The sequence below is a fragment of the Camellia sinensis genome, chromosome 15, assembly GCF_055761805.1.
Source record: "Camellia sinensis isolate YWXY chromosome 15, ASM5576180v1, whole genome shotgun sequence".
Classification (NCBI taxonomy): Eukaryota; Viridiplantae; Streptophyta; class Magnoliopsida; order Ericales; family Theaceae; genus Camellia; species Camellia sinensis.
This window is the reverse complement of record NC_138975.1, coordinates 22,234,936-22,255,534: the sequence shown is the minus strand read 5'-3', so window position 1 is coordinate 22,255,534 and position 20,599 is coordinate 22,234,936. Positions and strand designations below refer to the sequence as shown.

At 32.4% G+C, this 20,599-nt stretch overlaps 2 protein-coding genes and 1 long non-coding RNA gene across 3 annotated transcripts; 1 reads left to right on the top strand and 2 right to left on the bottom strand.

Annotated features, from left to right (window-relative positions):
* Positions 1 to 218: 218 nt before the first annotated feature.
* LOC114277888 (Regulator of Vps4 activity in the MVB pathway protein) lies at positions 219 to 4,517 on the bottom strand. The gene is made up of 6 exons (XM_028219842.2): positions 4,127 to 4,517; positions 3,875 to 4,007; positions 3,124 to 3,227; positions 2,110 to 2,254; positions 1,827 to 1,967; positions 219 to 1,222 (listed from the first exon to the last, which is right to left on the bottom strand). The coding sequence occupies exons 1-6, from the start codon at positions 4,165 to 4,167 to the stop codon at positions 422 to 424; spliced, it is 1,365 nt and encodes a 454-aa protein (XP_028075643.2). The 5' UTR covers positions 4,168 to 4,517; the 3' UTR covers positions 219 to 421.
* Positions 4,518 to 5,662: 1,145 nt separating this feature from the next.
* LOC145813906 (uncharacterized) lies at positions 5,663 to 8,906 on the top strand. Its single transcript, XR_014357321.1, has 3 exons — positions 5,663 to 5,951; positions 8,251 to 8,402; positions 8,491 to 8,906. It is a non-coding gene; the product is annotated as an uncharacterized LOC145813906 (long non-coding RNA).
* A 1,390-nt stretch (positions 8,907 to 10,296) lies between these two features.
* Positions 10,297 to 14,425, bottom strand: LOC114267636 (protein FAR1-RELATED SEQUENCE 5-like). The gene is made up of 3 exons (XM_082910210.1): positions 10,904 to 14,425; positions 10,648 to 10,812; positions 10,297 to 10,542 (listed from the first exon to the last, which is right to left on the bottom strand). The coding sequence occupies exons 1-3, from the start codon at positions 13,217 to 13,219 to the stop codon at positions 10,438 to 10,440; spliced, it is 2,586 nt and encodes an 861-aa protein (XP_082766336.1). The 5' UTR covers positions 13,220 to 14,425; the 3' UTR covers positions 10,297 to 10,437.
* Between the last annotated feature and the right edge of the window lie 6,174 nt (positions 14,426 to 20,599).

Below are 20,599 nucleotides of genomic sequence, written 5' to 3'. Positions count from 1 at the left end.
AATTTCAAGCATGGCTTATACAATTACCCTCTTCCATTGGCAGCAAGTAATATTACCGACATTCTTTCGAATCTGACAATGGCTTCTAAGTGAAATAACATGTTTTGCATACCATCTCAATAAGTCATCCCACCATGTGAATGAAACAACACAACACAAACAAACAACAATTTGGTGAAGAAGAACTAAGAGAACCACAAGAAGCCCGGGTCATGGAATTTCATGAGAGTTGAAAAAGAAATTTGATATATGTCATATGCCCATAAACTTGTAGAGAACCCAATAAAGATCACCGATGCACAGTTACAATTTTGATGGGAAGAACTATAAGAATGTAGTACACTTTCTGTGTAAAGAATGAAACAATTGTTAATAAAAAATGATTTTTTGGTTTAAGCTTTTCATGATTTTCTGATATTTTTTACTTCCCTTTAAGAGCAGCAAGCCTTGCAAGAAAATCATCATAGTCCGGCAGCTTTGGATGCACGTGCCCAGTATCTGGTTGAAATGAAGATGCTCGCTCAGGTTCATTACTCGTCGTCTCAATTGGATTCGGTGGTTCGGGTGGGAGAGACATTACTCTAGCCGGAGTAGGACCATCTTTGGATTGTTCTTGCAAACGAGGAGGCTTGAGAGCTTCTTTTACTTTCCCCATCTCATAAGGCGATTGTTTTGTACTGTAACGCATCAAAAGCCTATCCATCGCCCTTTCCTCTTCATCCTCCTCATCACAGACGTCCTCCTTTACCATTTTAAGGCCTGGTTTTGCAGCTTCATTGCTGCCAATGTTCTCATGTGCCGGTGGAGGTTTCACGCGCGTCCTTCGAACTGATCTTGGTTTTGGCTTAGCATCAGCAACTGTATCACGACCATTGATTTCAGTTTCACCGGCTTTTGGTTTGGTGTAAGGAGGGGGGATAAATCTATGGTGGGAGGGCTGCTGCTTTTTGTCATCAGCGTTTTCCTCAGAAACCTTTCTTTCTGAATTTGAATTCGTCTGTGGGTCATTTTGGTCAGTACTTGCCACTCGAATATCTATACTGGGAGTTTTTTCCCGATTTTCACTACCATGTGGTTTGTATCGATCATCGTCCTCCTTGTTCCTTTTTGGAGGAGCATCACTTGCATGGTGTTGTTTAGCAGGGTTGTCTGTTTTTCGGACAGGTTCATCCTTGCTTCTGTGCAATTTGTTTTTGTCACCATTGGCATTCTCAGACAAGTCCTGCAAATGAATAAAATGTGATTAAAATACAGAAGACAGGATTAGAGAAAGCTCTAGCCTTCTATGATATTATCCCCCATCCCTCTGACACAAAACACAACTCTAATAACTAATTGCATCGAAAATGTTGGGGGTGCAACCATGGTTTTAAATAACCGTATTGACAATAAGGTTATGTATCAGCCGATATCGAACAATATCAGCCAATATGACAATATATAGGTGAATATGAATATTGAAAACCCAAATTCCCGATAGGCCTTTCGATGTTAGCAGGAAAGCAACCCTCAGAAAGGCATGTTTTAGACTTGGTACTGTCCAAGATTGGATTTAGTCTCACCCCCTCTATTCATTAACCGAAGACAAACCCTAAAAAAGGGGATCTCTTTTTTCTTGGAGAAAGTCATGTTTCAGATTCATGGAATGAAGGTTCTAGACTCATACAATACTTATCGGCTAATTTTAAAAACCCTAGACACAACATACTTTTTTTATAGGAGAAAAATAAGTAGTTGTAGTCCTGCCTTCAATCTGATTTCCCTTTCCTCCCTCAATATGATGTGATAATCAAATGAAGTATATAAGGTTATATAGGGAAGCTTACTTGTTCCGATGGGGGAGGATTATAAAGCTTCTGCTCCAAAGCCTTTGAATCCCATTCTAAACCAGACTCTAATGCTATATCTTGCAGCAATTGAAGCTTCATGTCCTTCGTAGGCGGCATAGGCTTCAACTTCTCAACAAACTACGCATAACCAATTAGCCTGGTTAGTTTTTTTTTCTTCTAAAACGAAAACTAGAGAAGTAAAATTGTCATAACAAACAATGCTGCTGATTTTTTTTTTCTTTTCTTTTTGGGTTTTAGAGTGAAATTATGGATTAAGCACCTTCTGATCCACAAAAGCTTCAATGGAATTCCCGTATCTTTCAGAAAATATACTTCTAAGGTCGCGCAGTTCTGGCAAATCAGCAAATCTTGCTGCTGCGAACATCAAAGATGATACAGCTTCCTTGCATTCCTCTAGACATTCTCTATAAAGAGCAGGGAAAGAAAAATCAAGCGAAGATGTGTTATAGTACCATATCAAGAAAGTTAAAAATAATTAGATACTTCTACTATTTTGTTTTTTGATCGGCAACAAAAGGAATATTATTAATAAGGAAAAATAAAAGGATTACAAAGAAACTGGAAGTCAAGAAGTCTGCTAAAAAAGCAAAAGGGGCGAAAAAAGCAAAACTTCTCACGGGCATAAGCTACTAAACACACACCGCCCTCAAATCCCTTGAAATAAAAAATAGCGGAATTACTTTTATCACTGCTAGCTTAGCTTTGTAGTATTGATGTTTAATACTACAACTGATTTCGGACATCCTAAATATTATGAAAAATATTCTATGAGTTGCCCATGAACATTTTTAAGCTTAACTACTAACCTAATGTAAAAAAGGTACCTAAAACAAATCTAGACACCTTACTATGTTTCCAATTTTCATTCAGAATATCCATCAACACTGTAAAATACACATATCTCACGTTATGAATATTCGTACAAGTGGGGCTTTCAAATCCTTAATTGAAATGGGAAAACAAAAGGAGCTCACATGAAGAGACAATTTGACAACAAATTGCACCCAATTCTATAGAAATTATTGTGAAAATTGACAGTATATGTTGCAAGTCCAGATACAACCCATGAAACAATTTTTGACAAAAACCCAATTTCTATGAATTAATCGGAGCGCAAAAAATGGCTTAACGATTAAGCAACTACAGAAACAATCAGATGCTATGTATAGAGAGGATTGTATCGTATCTTCAAAGGACTCAACATAGATAAAGAGCAGTAAAATTGATCAAAATAGACAGTTATGTTTGAATTTGAATATACATATATATATACCTCTGTTTGTTCATCAAGGAAAGATGATTCAAGATACACCCACAAAATTGCTCGATGAAATCATAACAAGCTGACATGTTCAGCTCAACCAGAAACCCTTCAGACTGTTCCATTGACGAGAAATTCCAAGTTACAAACTATGGATTTAAAAGTAATTCACTATATATACACTATCACATTAAACACAGTTTTCAAATTCAACCCATCTTCTTCATTCATTAAATTGTCAAATAATTAGATGTAAAACTAGTATATGTGTGTGTGTGTGTGTGTGTGTGTGTGTGTGTGTGTGTGTGTGTGTGTGAATTAAAAAAGCTTCAAATTCATGGAAACCCAATTGGAAAACAGAGCAGAAAATCAAGAAATCACTCAATACGGACAAAAAATAGAGAAAGAAATATGTGTCTGTGCGTGTGTGTGTGTAGATTAGAAAAGCTTCAAATTCATGAAAACCCAATTGGAAAACAGAGCAGAAAAATCAAGAAATCACTCAATACGGGAAAGAAAAAAAAATAGAGAAAGAAATGTGTGCATGTGTGAATTAAAAAAAGCTTCAAATTCATGAAAACCCATTTGGAAAACAGAGCAGAAAATCAAGAAATTACTCAATACGAAAAAGAAATAGAGAAAGAAATGTGTGTATGAATTAGAAAAGCTTCAAATTCATGAAAACCAAATTGAAAAACAGAGCAGAAAATCAAGAAATCACAAAATACGAAAAGAAAAAGTGAGAAAAACCCATTGTTATTACCCTGCCATAGGCATTGATGTCGAGACCAGTTTTGAGAAGATCTGCAATGTCTTTCCTCAGAAACTTCTCCATTGCGTTTCTCTTCCTCTTTATCATATCGATTCGAGTCTTCGTGAGCTTGATTGCAGACTTGCTATATCCAAAAACACCCAAAAAAACAAAAACAAAAACAAAATCAGATTACAACAACACAATTCGTTGATAATAAAAAAAAAAAAAACAGAGAGACGATTTGGGTTTTCGAAAACCAACCATTTTGAGTAGAATTTGCTCTTCAATAACCCTTCAAACATGTTGATCTTTTGCACTCTTTGTTATTATTATTATTATTATTACGTATATATCAAAGAAGAATGTATCAATATCGAAGATTACAAAAATGATTGAATGATGTGATGAGAATTTAAAGAACAAATGTTCTTTAAATGTGAATCAAGTTACGCCAAGAATTCGCATTGAATAAAGCCAAAGTAAAGAAAACAAGAAGCTGGTTTTGAGAGAGAAAGCAAGAAACCCGGCTACAGATGGATACAGAAAGAAGAACGAAATTCTCTCTCTCTCCCTCCCTATGTAATAGAGTTATAGAGAGGGAGAGAGAGAGAGAGAGTGAGTGATAATGAAAAAAGGTATAGTATATTTATTTAAGGCTAAATTACAATTTGATTCCTTATATTTAGCTTTTTTTTCTTTTTTTTTTTTTTTTTATATTTTGACTTTTAAAATTTTATTTTTCTCACTTTTGTCTTTTATATTTTAAATTTTTATAATTTATTTTAAAAGTTAACTTATAGACAACAACAACATAATATAAAAATATTTTATTATATATAATTTATACTTCTAATATAAATTCAAATTTTAATATAATAATATATTTTTTATCATGTTATAATTAACCTGGCATTTTCTAACTCACTTTGGCCTTTCATTTTTATTTTTTTTTTCATTTATTCTAATGGCTAATTTTTGTTAGAATTAAATAGATTTGATATATTAACAATCATGTAACATAAAAATATTTTATCATATATAATTCATATCTTCAACACAAATCCAAATGTCAATATAATTTATTTTTTATGTCATGTTATAGTTAAAGTGATATTTTTTTTTATCTAATTTTAAACAAAAAATTTAGAAATAAATTGTAAAAACTTAAAATATTAAGGATCAAAATAAATAAATAATTTAAAAAGAGAAAATGCAATTAAGGTCTCGTTTGGAAACAGGCTAATTTAATAATTTTTTAGTTATTTGATTAAAATATGAGATTAAAAAAATTAACATGTTTGTGATGACTTTTTGATTTTTTACGAAAATATGTACAAAAAGTAAAGAGAAAAAAGAATTTTTGACTTTTTAGTATGAATTATTGAATTTTAAATTTTTTTAGTGATTTTTTGACTTTTTAACTAAAAAAATTACTTGTTAAACGAGACCTAAGTCCTTATTTTTAATTAATAAAATGGTTAATAAAGAAAGAAGATGAACAACTTTAGAGAGAGAAAGAGAGAGTAGAATTTGTGTACTAAAAAAAAATACAAAACTGGTGGATGTGTAAAAGTGCAATGGGTGTGAAATGACTGAATTCGGCTTGGGTTTTGGAGGCAAAAGGGGTTATTTTGGGCGAAGATAGGGGTAGTTTGGGAAAATTAGTGTAGTGGAGTCGAGGTTTATCCAATACGAAGAGAGCGGGGTCCACATGATGCAAGAGAGAATGAGTTCGGATCCTCTCCTTGAGGAGGGTCCTTGAGTTCATGCGGGCAACGGCTCAGATCAGCCGTTGGTCATCCAACGGCTCTAATAAAAAAAAAAAAAAAAATTAAATTTTTAATGTTTTCGACTTCCCGCCCAAACAAAACAACAACACAGCCTTACTGTCTCACTCTCTCACTCTCTCAGTTTCAATGAGCCTTACAGTCGATCGTGGTCGTCCACCGAACCTACCCTCACCGGCGAACCGGCGACCAGTCCCAACGGCGACCCCACGACGACCACAGCTCCACCGCTTCAGCCTCTACGCTGCGTGAACTCCACCGCGACGACCACCATCAGTTCAGCATAGATCACGAACCAGGTTGGTCTTCAAACGTCTGAAATTAAGAAGTTGGAGTCTGAAAAAATGTAGGGCTTTTAGAGTTCGAATTTCTGAACAAATTTAGGGATTTTCAGATTTGGAATTTCAAAATTAGGGCTTTGATTTGGGATTTTGAAACGTCTGAAAAAATTTAGGGCTTTTAGATTTGGAATTTCAAATTTAGGGCTTTGATTTGGTTTCCTCTTCTTCTTCTTCTTCTTCTTCTTCTTTTTTTTCCATCTCTGTCCATATGCATCACATTGGTTTGATTTTCACAGATCTTTTAATGTCCTAAATCTGTCTAGAATGAGGATTTGATTTTCACAGCTTGTATGAATCTTGATATTGTTTACAATCAGAAATAGGTATACCATGATTGGAGTGGGCTAACAAGAACACACAACTGGGTTTAATGCCAACCTTCCATTGTATGTTTTGTTAAGTAATAGATTGTGAGAATATACATGATTTCGAATAGATTGTGAGAAAAATTAGAAATAGGTATACCATGATTTATATACTCCAAACATTGCTAATTTTTATATACCATGGTATTGTATGATATCAATGGTAAGACCTTCCATTGTATACTATGTGATTTATATACCATGAAATAGGTATACCATGATTTATATACTCCAAACCCAGCATTGCTAATATGTCTTACTAATTTATATACCATGATATACCATGATTTCGAATACATTGTGAGAAAAATTAGCAATGTCATATCATTTGTTTATATACATTTGTTTATATACCTATTTGAGATCATTTGTCATATCATGGTATACCTATTTGTTTATATACATTTTCTACATATTTCACTACGAATATGTTGAACTAACAATCTGCAATCTGCAAGTCATGTTGAACTAACAATCTGCAAATATGTTGAACTAACAATCTGCAAGGTGCAAGTCATGTTGAGAGCTGCAAGCTGCAATCTGGATTTTTGACAATCCTTATGTCCATATTTTCTTTTATTATGTGTGGAACTAACAATCTCAAATAAGAGTATTAGAATTATGATTTCACAATAAAAAATAGGCACATGATAAATTCATTATTTCCAAATAAAGAGTACTAGAATCTAGATTTTAAAAGTATATAGAGTCAATACACTCAACTCCACTCTAGAAGGTTAGAATAAAGATTTTGTCAAGTCTCTCATAGAGCACATTTTGATTAAGGGCCAAAATTTGTTTTTAATGATAAATATATTGACAATAACCTCCAATAATCCACTAACCAATTGATTGATAAGAAATGTAGTTTGACAAATAACTAAGAGCCCAATACCAGAAAAGCATTGCATAAGACACATAATTAATGAAAAATCAAAACAAATGTGAAATTGTTTTTTTTATTTACTCTGCATAAGACAAATGTGAAAAATCAAAGCATTGCATAAGACACATAATTACTCTGCTCCATGTCTTAATGTAATTTTTTTAATCAAATTTATTTATTTATTTAAATTTAATCATCAACGTAGTAAGGATTACATTAGAAAGCTCAATGGTTGACTCAAAAACTGAAGTTCCCACTTGCTCCTAATGCACACCCATGTCTTCAAAAGTAGCAACCACCATTGATGGCAATCCTTGCAAGCGTATTTTGTTTGGCAACAATTGAAAGTAGTTTTTATTTTTTTTGGGTTCATATTTGTGTCTCTGCACAGTGCACCACAGCCTTACCAAGGTTAAAAGGTATCCATTCAAATGCCTCCCAAGAAAGTGTTAAGTTTGTGTCACAAATTTTGGTTCACTCCATATGAAAGTTAAAATTGAAACCTGGGCTGTATGACCCTAGAAAAGGAGGTCAGGGCAAAACCATAACAAAGCATATTTATAAGATTATTAATTATGAAATTATCAATTTATTTGTTGAATCAGTCTAAGATTATGATACATTTTGTTATATTATTAGTTTGGATTTCAATTTTCTTTACTAAATGTAAAGTGATACATTTTGTTATATTATTAAACCAAAAAAAAAACACATAATTATATGTTTATTAGATCATGTAAGAATCTTAAAAGACAAAAATCTAGTTATAAAAGACAAGAATCTTAAAAAACACATAATTATATGTTTATTAGATCATGAGAAGGGCAGTAGCATTGTTTTCCTGAATTCAGTGCAACTAAACACTTTGAGACCTAATCAATTTGTATGTAGAACTAGAATGCTGAATAACAGATAGAATAGGTTTTTATGAGTCCACTACAATGTTGGTTTCAAAACTAAATTGGTTTCTCGAGGGCTGACTGTTTGTGTTGTATTGTCGATGTAGATTTAGAAATGGCTTCTTCTTCTAATGACAACAGCAACATAAGATTAAAACCGAGAATGTGCAATTGTGGAAGAACAGCTGCCATACATATCGTAAAAACTAATGAGAATGGAAATAAAGGGCGTTTGTTCTTTGTTTGCCCATCAAAATATGTAAGTATTGTATTGGAAATATTAAATATGTAAGTAGTCACAATTTAATTTGTTTTAATAGACTAACTAATTGTTGGTTGCATTGTAGACTGAAAATCCCAATTGCAATTACTTCAAGTTCGTGGCTGAAGATGACGAAGATGTGACTTCCACAATCCGTTCCAACACTAGAGCTTCTGATGGTGTTACAGTAGAAGACTTTAACGAGCTGAGGAGGAGGCTGTATGACGTGGAAAATGAACATGGCGACTATGGTCGAAGGCTTCGAATGGTGGAAAATATTTTGAAGGCGATGGTGTATTTGATTGTATTTGCTTTACTTTTGTACTTTATGATGTAATGTTATTATGGATTTATGGATTTAAAGTTATTATGGATTTATGGATGTAATCTACTTTATGATGTAATGTTAGTATCCGAAAAATTTAACTAATGTTATTATGGATTTATGATGTTTGTACTTTATGATGTTTTTATGAATGGAATTTGGGAAGTTGGGAATGATTTGAGATGGTTTTTAAATGGTTTATTGTCCTAGTGGATTTAATGAACTTGGGAATGACTTGGATTTTATGAACTTGGGAATGTTTTCATTTACAGGACAATCTGTGACATGGTTTTTTGTAGGCTGGTTCTGCATGTATGTTGGTTGTGAAATCTGCTACTGTTTATTTTGCATAGGCACATTTCACATGTTCTGTTGCATATGAACCAAATTATAATTGTTCACTTTTAGTAATTTATCAACAGTTCTTCAGTGTTAATACCTTTGAGTGATCTAATTGTGAAGTAGCAGAAAATATTATGTTGGTGTACATGTTGCTGGTGTGCAAAACTGGTGTACACCATACCAGCAGAATGAATTCACAAGAACCATATGAAACCATGATTCACACTTTACACCTCACACACTTCACACCATACTAGCATTTCTGTACATCCTTCACACTTCACACCTCACACACTTCTAGTGCTCTAAGTGTCCAGCATACCAGAAACAATGAATACAGATTAGAACCAGCATAACTGGTGTACAGATCAGAACCAGCATAATTGCTGTGCAAAACTGGTGTACATCACCAACCCTGAAGCATGCAGAACTAGAAGCATGCAAAACCAGATTAAACAGCCCCAAAAACCTTTGAGAGCAGAGGAACCAGAGAACAACCAAAAAAAAGACACCCAGCATACATCAACCATACATTCAGAACCATTCAGAACCATGCATTTAGAACCATACAGCCAATGACTTGGTTTTTCCTCTGTTATGGATAAAAAATCCTGCACTTATATTATTTGGTTTTGCCTCTGTTATGGATCAAAAATTCTGCAATGGTCATTATTTTAAGTGCAGGTGTTTGCTCACAATGACTTGCTTTCTGGAAATCTGATGCTCAATGATGAAGAGGGTACATACAACCAGAACTTACATCTGCACTTATTCCTCATTTCTCACTCTCTATCTCCCTAAACATTCACTCACAAGTCACCAAGTTCTCTATGTAATCAAAACACCAGAGCAGAACCAGAAGCATGCAGAACCAAAATTTTGCTCGTCCACTGCATACCAGATCAAAAATTCTGCAATGGTTCATTTTTTTTCCCTTAAACTTCACAGAACCAGAAGCATGCAGAACCATAATACCTGTGCATACCAGCAGAATAATTGTAGAACAAGACCTGTGCATACCAGCAAAATAATTGCACAACCAGACCTATGCATATCAGCAGCACACTTCACACTTCACACTTCACATAACCATTACAGCACATTTCACACTTCACAAAAACAGATCATGTCCAAAAACAGAACATGTCCACAAATAAGGATCAAATGTACGAAAACAGAATCATGTCCGTACCACATAAAAAAAAACAGATCAAATGTACACCATAACAGTTTAACACATACAATCCATAACAAGTTAAATTAAAACATTGGTCCATCAAAAATGTTACATTGCTTCAACCCATTAACACATACAATCCATTAAAAAGACTAATGTATGACTTTCTAGCAGCAACAGAATAACCATCACTTTCCAGCAGCGACAGAATAACCATCAATTTTAGAGGCTATGACTTCACTGTTCAGCCCAATTTCAGCATCAGTTTGCCTCTGTTTCTGCTTGTCCATAGCCTAAAAGGGAAAATGTTCAAATTTCTCAACAAGTGAATACATGGTATGACGGAATTTTCAACAACTATAAATATAATAAAAATTAAAAAGATAGCAAAGACGAACCTGACTACACATTGGGGTAGTTGATTCTTGAGAATATCGAAACCCAATGTCATATCCACATGAACCTTGAAGTAGTGACTGGAATGTTGATCCACTAGAATGCAGGTGAGACATTGAATTTGGCAAATAATTTGGCACAACATACATGTCCCGCAAATTGTTCGCCTACAACAATGTCATATATTAGGCTTCGCAATCATGGTTTGAGTCACATATTATATCCACAAAAAAAATACAATGTTAAAGTAAGACTTACATGATATGTGGGATACATCAATGGCGGAGGAATAGAATTACCACCCATGGGCAAAGATGGAGGAAGAGGATGAAGGGGAGGAAGAGGTTGAAGAGGAGGAACATGTTGACGAACATAGATATCTCCTCCAACAGATAATGGAGAAGGTGCAACTGTTGGACTTGCAATAGATTGTGACGAAGCCAAGCTGTTAGCACGGGATTTTTTTTTGGAGTTCGCTACCAACGCCGCTTCGAATCCACCTTTGACCCTCCTTTTGCCCTTACTAGTTGCCACCTTTTTCTTCAATCCTTTTGGTTGCACAACATGATTCACATCTTCGCATTCCACTTCAAAGCTTTGGGTATCATCATCATTACGTGCTTCATTTCCAACACCAAAATGAGCACTTAACTTGCCTTCAACATCTGCACCTAATGTAGCAAGCTGTGCAATACAAAAATCATATGTTTCTTCAGTTTCAGCAGCTCTACTTGCTACTGCTCTAAATGCAGTCATCAATGTCTTATACCGCGAAGCTTGTTGGAATTTCACATCTACTTGAATGTCATTTTCGTTAATGTGCTGCACAGTTTCGGCTCTTGCTTGTTTGGTCCACCTCTTCAGAATGTATTGTGGAGGAACCTCTTTCATCTTCAATACGTCTCTAATGACCTTCAACGAGTGAGAACACAAGATTCCTTCCCTTTCAAACTTTGTACAATTACAACCCAAAGAGCCATCCCTCTCCAACTTCACTTTCCTTGCATGTTTGTTACCAACATCAACAACTGTGTAAATGGTACTAGCTTCGCCATATTCAATTGCTTCTATGTCTGATTCAATGGATTGAAAGTACTCATTTTGAAATTCCTCAAAGATCTTTTTTGTGTAGACGTTACCCATTTGAATTAACATTTTTATTGTTGCTTTCACCTTTGGTAACCTTTGGCACAAAGCATAGGCCGCTTCTAACTCCTTGTATCGCTTCTCATAAAGTACCCTTTCGAAATGCATGAAGAATTCATTTAAGTTGAAATCCGAACGAATGTAATCTTTCAAAAAAGCATTAAAAGATTCACTAAGTTGTGTGGTACTCATTCCCGCAGCCCATGTTGATCTAACATAAGGCCATCCCCATTTTTCTTTCACCGCAAAAGTCAATTTCAACCAATGGTTTTCATGCGCATCATATTTATCAAGCATTTCCGCCCACTCTAATTTCCATTGATTTGCATCTTCAATGTGAAAGAAGAATTTATTTAGTACACCCTTGACCCCCTTATCTTGGAACAAACAGTTAACATGTTTTAATGCATTTTGCATCAAATGCCAAGTACACAATCGGTGACTTGTGTCAGGCATAACGATGGGTATGGCTTTAGCCATTGCAGCATCTTGATCGGTGAACAAAGTTTTCGGTGCCTTCCTTGACATAGCCTGTAGAAAGTTTTCAAACAACCATACAAATGATTCGGCGGTCTCATCATACAACAATGCTGCACCAAATATAACTGTTTCCCTGTGATGGTTGAATCCCACAAAAGATGCGAAGGGTCTATGTTCTTTGTTTAACTTGTAAGTCGTATCAAATGTGACAACATCACCAAATTGGGCATAATCCATGATCATTTGTGCATCGGCCCAAAACATATTCGTTATTTGCTCCTCATTATCTAATTGAACAGCATAGAAGAATGAAGGATTTTGCAAAGATTTTTCTTTAAAGTATTGCAACACATTGCCTACTTCCCCATATGCTAAACTTTGTTGTCTTTTGGTTCTCAAATAATTTTTAGAATCTAACTTCGTAAAACCAAGACATTGCCTTCCACCAGCTTCCCTACCCATGAGTTCAAAAGACTGGCCTAAACGAAGACCAGATTGTGCCGCTAAATCTAATTGAATTGCTTGGGTAGTGGAGATCTTTCTTTGTGATGGCAACATGTGGGCACACTCAGGTGATACAAGATCGTGGTTGTGTTTTTCTTTGAAATCAGTCACAACATATTTTCCATTACCCTCATGTAATTTAATATAAAGTCGAGCCTCACACCCAGTCCTAGTTTCAGCTCTAGAGTTTTTTGACAATGGGTCTCGCTTGTCAACCTTTCGAAATCCCTCCTTGTTGCAAACCAAAAGTCTATGAATAAGTTGATTAGTGAACTTGTCCTTCTTACAATAATCTCTTCTTATGCTAAAACCCATTCTTCCTCCATATGTATTATAAAATTCATACGCACATTGTTCAGAATCAAATATCATTCCCAATTTTGGCTTCCAATCACAGTCATTCTCAGGTTCCATATCGATATCAAAATGCAACTGAAAACCCATATAAATAAAATCTTAAGTTAATGATAGTTGAGCTTCTTAATAAGATTTTTGGGTTGCAGTTAATAACACAAGCATTTTAGTTATTCATAACTAGCAGACCCAAGTATAGTTCCATAAGTTTCCTATTCAAAGTCAATAAAAATATCCACAAACCCAACCTCAAAAGAGTTTTCATAAAATCTTGTTTTCCAGAGATGACCGAGGTAAAGACATTAGATTAATGGGATGGAAATATGAGTGTCATATATCTTTCAGGCTAAAGGTCGGTATGTGATATGGAATCACGAAAAAGGCCAAGTAAAAAAAAATGGGGTTAGCCAAATCATCAGTTGCATGTTAAATTAGTGCCCTCCAGGAATCTGTTAAGTTCATAGATTTTCCCCAACAGAAACATTTCAGACATTCTGACACTGAATAATGTTCCATCATTTTAGTTCACCATATTAAGTTTGGTTTGTGCAGCAGTGGATAATTCCTATTGGAAATTTAACACTATTATCAAAAAACTCAACTCTGCCAGAAGTATCACGTTAAACAATTTATTAAAGGACTCAATTTCACGCTAAATTAAATTATAATCAACTGGACAACAATCCATTACAGTACAAAACTATAAATACAAATGGATAACAATAAAATTCATCAACTGACAGCCAAATTTCAACACAATGGACACCAATTTCATCCAAGGCCCAACTCATTCTTATTACTGCAGGATAGTATATCAATATTGGGATTTTCACAGCAAACACAGACAGAGAGAGAGAGCATAAGAAGAAGAACTCACTGAGGAGTGGGTCGCCGTCGGGGGTCGCCGTTGGCCGTGGGTTCGCCGGTGAGGGTAGGGGTGAGTGAGGAGAAGGGGGCTGCGTGGAAATGGAGAAGGTCACAGACAGAGAGAGAGAGCATAAGAAGAAGAACTCACTGAGGAGTGGGTCGTCGTCGGGGGTCGCCGTTGGCCGTGGGTTCGCCGGTGAGGGTAGGGGTGAGTGAGGAGAAGGGGGCTGCGTGGAAATGGAGAAGGTCTGTGCTGGAATGGAATGGTGGGAACAGAGCTGTGTGTCCCCAACCGTTTGGGCGGGAAGTCGAAAACATTAAAAATTTAATTTTTTTTTTTTTTTTTATTAGAGCCGTTGGATGACCAACGGCTGATCTGAGCCGTTGCCCGCATGAACTCAAGGACCCTCCTCAAGGAGAGGATCCGAACTCAGAGAGAATAGGAGTGGAAAACGCGGGAGACAAACCGTCGAGGAACACTGTTGTTTGTTAGGGATTAGGGTAAATTAGTAATTATGAGTTTTTGACCTTGAACATATCTTTTAATAAAAAAATTAATATATATTTATTTTTTGCAATATAAAAATTAGTAATCATTTTTTGCCAAACTATGTTTTGTTGAATTCGTCGGACTTCGTTGAAATTCAAATATAATTATAATATTTTTATTTTATCATGTGTTTTTTTTTAAATAAAAAAATTATAATTGCCAAATTTGTTTAAAGGTTGGTTTGGGAAGTGGGTTGACTTTTTGGCTTTTTGACTTTTTTGACTATTTTAGCCTGGGCTAAAAAACTTGTTTGGAAAGGGCTTTTTGGTTTTTTGACTTTTTTGACTTTTTTTGTGAAAGAATAGTGTAATGATTATGGGTTGGATGTGATGTTTTGTTTGTTGTGACTAAAATAATCTATTTTGTCTTTTGTGACTAAAATAGTCAAAAAAACCCACAAAACTACTTCCCAAACGGTGCCTTAATTTTTTTTAATGATATACGTGATGGTCTTGCAAATGAACAATTTTAAATAATTGAGATGGGATCTGTGATCAGTTTTACAAGCCCGAATATGATCAAGTTCATATTTGAATTTGAGGTAAATTCAACCTTTTAAAAATCAATTTTATGAAAAAATTCAAAAATTAGTTTTGTGAAAAAAACTAAAATATAAAAACACAACTAATCTCTAAATATTTTAAAATATTTCAAAAAAATAAATTCTGAAAACTCAAATCCAACATAATTTGAATGGCTGCAAGATGTCTTGAATTTGGAATTTTTATACATTTTTTAATCAACAATAAAATTTGTCATGATTTTTTAGATTGTATTGGAATTCTGAATTTTAGTAGGAATTTGTATACAGAAAAAAATGCAAATAAAATGTAAGTTAATTTTTTTATAATATTCTCCTTCTCTTTTCTTTTTTCACCATAAATTTTCACTAAAACTAAAAATTCAAACATAACCAGCGCATTTGATTTATTTTGTGTATTTGCTCATTTGACATATCATATACAATTCAACAGTGATTGTAACATCTAAATTTGCACCACTAAACCAACTCTAATGAGCTGGAAAATCAAAAAAAAAAGAACACAAGAGCAAAACAACCCATCATGTGGGATCCATACCAATATTAGAGCTATTAGTGCTCTTGAATTAGAGGCCAGAGACATTCTTCTTTGTACAATTATTCCAAAAAAAAAATATTCTTATGATTGGCCTTAAACAAATTAAGACCTCTAACTTCATAGAGAGGAAACATTGATATATTCCTGAATTACAAAATAGGTACAACACACATGCTTTACAACAAATTGAAGTCTCTACATGAGGCTCCAAGATAGTTCATATTTATAAGTATATCTCTATTTGCCTTGAGTTATAAAAATATAATTTGTTTGTTTATTAGCTAATAGTTCAAAATACTAAAGATTTGTGATTTTTTTAACTAAAATTTTTAAACTAACCACACACACAAAAAAATAAAAATAAAAAAAAAGAAAAAAGGATGTGGTCTTGGCAAAATAAAAATAGAACACTTTTTTTTTTTTTTTTTTTATTGCTAAATGGCAATTTGATAAAAATAAATAAAAAAATGAAAAAGTAAAAATGCATCGTGATTTACCCAAGAGAAGAAAAGAATAAGTACGAGGGAGTAAACTTCTTACCATTCCTTGTTTTGTGGTGATGAAAAAGGACAACATGTGCCCTTGTCTAAAGGACTAGCTAGCTCTTGAAAGTTAATGAAAAAGACAAAGATGTGCTTCCAATTATGGAGTAAATAGATAAATGAAAAGTAGGTGCTAAATGGTGCATTGGAAATGTAAAAATGATTTTGTTAGCGTGTGGTTAAAACATAATTTATTACAGCAGTGCTATGCTACAGACCTCTAGTGGGGTCACTTTTAGTGACTCTTGTTTGATTGGACGGAGTGGAAAAGGGGATTAGAATTCATGGACTTGAATTCTGGGACTGTGAATCTCCCGGACTATTTGGTCGGATTGGATATGTATCCTGTGTTTGTTTTTTCATGGGATTAGATGTCTGGATAGGACTATTTTCAGTGAATCCAACGTTTGGTTGGACGGACTGGATAGGATAAATGAACAAAAGACTATTTTACCCTTTTTCAATTGTTTACTATGTAATAGCAATATTAAACATATCTTTAATATTTTAATTATTTTTAGTAAATATTAAAAATACTAATGGTTAAATTTTGTTTAAAGATATTTAAACATACTAATATTGATAAAAAAATTTGACTGGTATAGATTATTTTTATTTAAACAAATAAAAATTTATTGTTGAAATTAAACATACTAATGGTTAAATGTTTAAATTTTTATTTAAACAATTAACATTGAAATTATTTTGATGTACAGATTATGTTTAAACAATTAACAATTAACAATTAAATAAATGTTGATGTATAGATTATGTTTAAACAATTAACAAATGTTGATGTAATTAACAATTAACAAATGTAGATGTAATCAAATGTTGACGTATTAAAACATAATTTAATAGATGTTAAATAAATATACATGTTGATGTACAGATGTTGAAATAATTTAATAAACATGTTGATGTACAAATGTTTAAATAAAACATAATTTAAATAAATGAAATTATTTATTGTTGAAATTAAACATTTAATTGTTTAAATAAAACATCTGTTAAAACATCTATTAAATTTAAACAATGAAATTAAATAAAACATAAACAAAATTTTAAAATAAAACATCAATAAAATATCTATAAAAAATTATTTTAAAAAATTAAATAAATAAAACATTAATAAAAAGTTAAATAAAATTATTTTATTTTTAAATTGAGACATTTAAATTTTATTGAATTTTATTAAATATAATACATAATTAAATAGTAGAGGGTCAAAATGGTCATTTTCGCATATAATCCAAACAGTGATTAGTCCCCCACTTTCTGTCCCACCCCCCCAGGACAGGATAGTCCCCCATATGGGGACATGGAGTCCGGTCGGACATGGAGTCCGCCGGACTAAAAAAAAATCAAACGACGGATAAGGTGCACTATTTGAATTACAATCCAAATAGTGGATAGTCCCCCCTCCTAATCCCCCCAATCAAACACACCCTTAGTGTCATGTGTCGACTTAGAGTTGGTTGAAAATCAAAAAAAAAAAAAAAAAAATTATTTTTTGACCTATGGGAAGAGACTCCCAATACCTCCACTGGAGTCCGAAGTTTTATTCAATTTATTATTGATTTAAAATAGTGTAAATAAATGAATAAGAAATGAGCAAACAAATCGAGTTGAGCCGTGAGGTGTTTGAGATTTGTTCACGAAAAAATTTGTTGGAGTTTAAGCTGAGTTCAAGTTAAGTTTTAAAAATTGAGCTTAGGACAAAATCAGGTTGATTATACAAATGAGCCAAGCTCAATTTAAAAAAAAAATTAAAAAGAAATAATTAAGAAATCGGAGTGCATATTAAAAGAAAAACAAAAAAAAATGTGAGCAAAATATAACATAATGATTATATTATTAATTAATTTTTTTAATTGCATATGTAAATTCACATAAATACCAATCATAAATAGAGAAATAGAATAAACTAATGAGAATATATTAAATACATTATTAAAACTAAATATTAATTTTATATATAATTATGTCCACGAATCTATTCGAACCAAGCTTGGATTTTACTCAAGCCCAACTTATTTATTAAATGAGTTTAAAAATTTGGCTCGAATTTTAACAAGTGAAAATTTTAAGAATATTCATTATTCATTATTAACAAAAAGAAATATATATGATCAGTTTTTAACTTGGGACTAACTTAATTATTAAATAAGTTCAAAAATTTGACTCGAATTTTACAAGTGAAAATTTAAAAAATATTCATTATTCATTATTAACAAAAGGAAATATATATGATCAGTTTTTAACTTAGGCCCTAACTTTATTCCTCTTCCATTCAATGCTTGAACTGTTTAGATTACAAAGGAACAACTTTTATTCTACACCATCAAAATGATAACCCTGGCTTGGGAGAGCAAGGATCCTCTAAAGTGATTTTTTTCTAAAGTTTCCTAGAGTGCTACATTGTGTGGTTGAGATTTACTGGTAAGTCACATCAATTTTTCTGATGTGACTTGCCAATAAATCTCAACCACACACTCTAGGAAACTTTAGGGAAATTTCACTCTAGAGGATCCTTGGTGGGCTTGGGAATATGAATCCCATTGTTATAAAAATCAATCACTACTTAATTATTATGTTGTGTTTGATTAGCGAATTTGAGAAGGAATTTGAAAAAATAAATAAAAAAAGTAGGTGAAATTTAAAAAAATATACTTATATTTTACATAATTTCACACATATTTTTCCGTTCCATTTTTAAATTTTTCCCCAAATCTCCCAACTAAACACAGTAACAAAACAACAATGTCATAAGTTTGTCATCTCATTTATTATAGGGTCTAATGCTGCCCTTAAGCTGTCAATAAGCATCACAAAAATTTAAAAATTTTATAATCTCAGTTTTATATGTTTTAAAATATTTTTACATGTTTTTTAACACTAATAATAACCTTAAAAATCTTGCTTTTATTAATTTTTTTTATTTATAATTGTATTAGTTAAATGGGTCTCACAACTCAAATTTGTTATTAATATAGTGATGACACAATATATGATAAATTTAAATTAAATGTATTATATAAATATAATCATTGTAAAATTATTTACAAAAAAAAAAAAAGGTCAAATTATATTGGTGAAATAAAAACAGAAAAGATCATGAAAGGGTTATTATAGTCATTTAGCGTGGTCAGTTTGGTTGCTTGTTTCATGCAAATTAATGCAACAAACAAACTCAAATTTTGTCCACACAAACACGTAACTAGGAGGTTTTTTCTTGCCAACAAAGCAATCGAAAGGCAAGTGGACCATAAAAAAAAAAAAATTAAAAATATTAAAAAACTCAAAAATTTTATTAAAATTTTTATTAAATATCTCGTATAAAATTTATATAAAATTCATATAATATAAATTCTATACATATATAAAACATTTAATAAAAATTTTAATAAAACTTATAAAATCTCTAACATTACACAAAAATAATCTCAAAGTTCAAAAGTACTGCTTGCTGGGACACAGCTGTGGATGTGGTAGTGACATATGGCACTGCCCTGTCAACCAATCTTTACTTGCTTGCTAGGCGGCTATTTACAAAAATTAAAAATAATAATAAATTGCCAGTTGTGCAAAAAGTTATACAGGGGCCAGTGAGAGACAAGTCAGCCTAATGGTCCATTATTGGTTTCTAAATTTTATATAATATATGCCCAATCCGTACTTTTTCAATTAAATAGTAAACAGAAATTTATAGTGATTTTGTACTTTATACAGATATACGTACAAATGATAATTAAAAAACTACCCTATGGTATTTCACCTATGGCTCGAAAGGCACATTGTCAAATTGTAACAAATAATTATGTAGGGCGGGTGGGAGGGATGAACCTTGAGTGCCTACAAAGACTAGGCCACTGATTATTTTTTACTTTTTTAAATTTGATTATTTTATTTAAATTTGATGTTAAAATTAATAGTTGTATAATACTTTTCAATTTTTTTAAATGATACTGAGAAAAAATTAACAAAACATTGGACGGAATAACCAATTAAAAATAGATTTAAAGTGTGGGGATCAAATTGTTTAATTTAAAATTATATATAAAAATTAAAATAAAATTTGAATAGTGTAATTAATCCAATAAAAAAAATACATACAGAATGAAGTAGTGTAGAATTGTAAAGTTGTTGCTTTAAAACAAAATAGGGTAAACTACAAATGCGTCTTTTGAAATTTGATTAAAATATGAGTTGTCACTTGTAGTTCTGAACATTACATTTCATTTCTGAGATTTTTAATTTTATAAAAAATTATTTATTTTATTAATAAATCATCAAGTCAATTAATCATTTTTAATAATGTTAGAAACACGTTTCAATTAATAATTCAAGTAATTTTATTATTTTATATGAGAGCAATTATGAATTTCATTTTTTTAGTTAATTCTGTTAAATAAAAAATTCTGATAATGAG

Coding starts and splice junctions, on each gene's coding strand:
- LOC114277888 (XM_028219842.2), bottom strand. CDS start 4,167: ATGTTTGAAGGGTTATTGAAGAGCAAATTCTACTCAAAATG. Junction 2,255..3,123: donor TCCTTGATGAACAAACAGAG/GTATATATATAT, acceptor TGCTCTTTATAG/AGAATGTCTAGAGGAATGCA. Junction 1,968..2,109: donor AAGCTTTTGTGGATCAGAAG/GTGCTTAATCCA, acceptor GGTTATGCGTAG/TTTGTTGAGAAGTTGAAGCC.
- LOC114267636 (XM_082910210.1), bottom strand. CDS start 13,219: ATGGGTTTTCAGTTGCATTTTGATATCGATATGGAACCTGAGAATGAC. Junction 10,813..10,903: donor TGATGTATCCCACATATCAT/GTAAGTCTTACT, acceptor ACATTGTTGTAG/GCGAACAATTTGCGGGACAT. Junction 10,543..10,647: donor CTACCCCAATGTGTAGTCAG/GTTCGTCTTTGC, acceptor TTTCCCTTTTAG/GCTATGGACAAGCAGAAACA.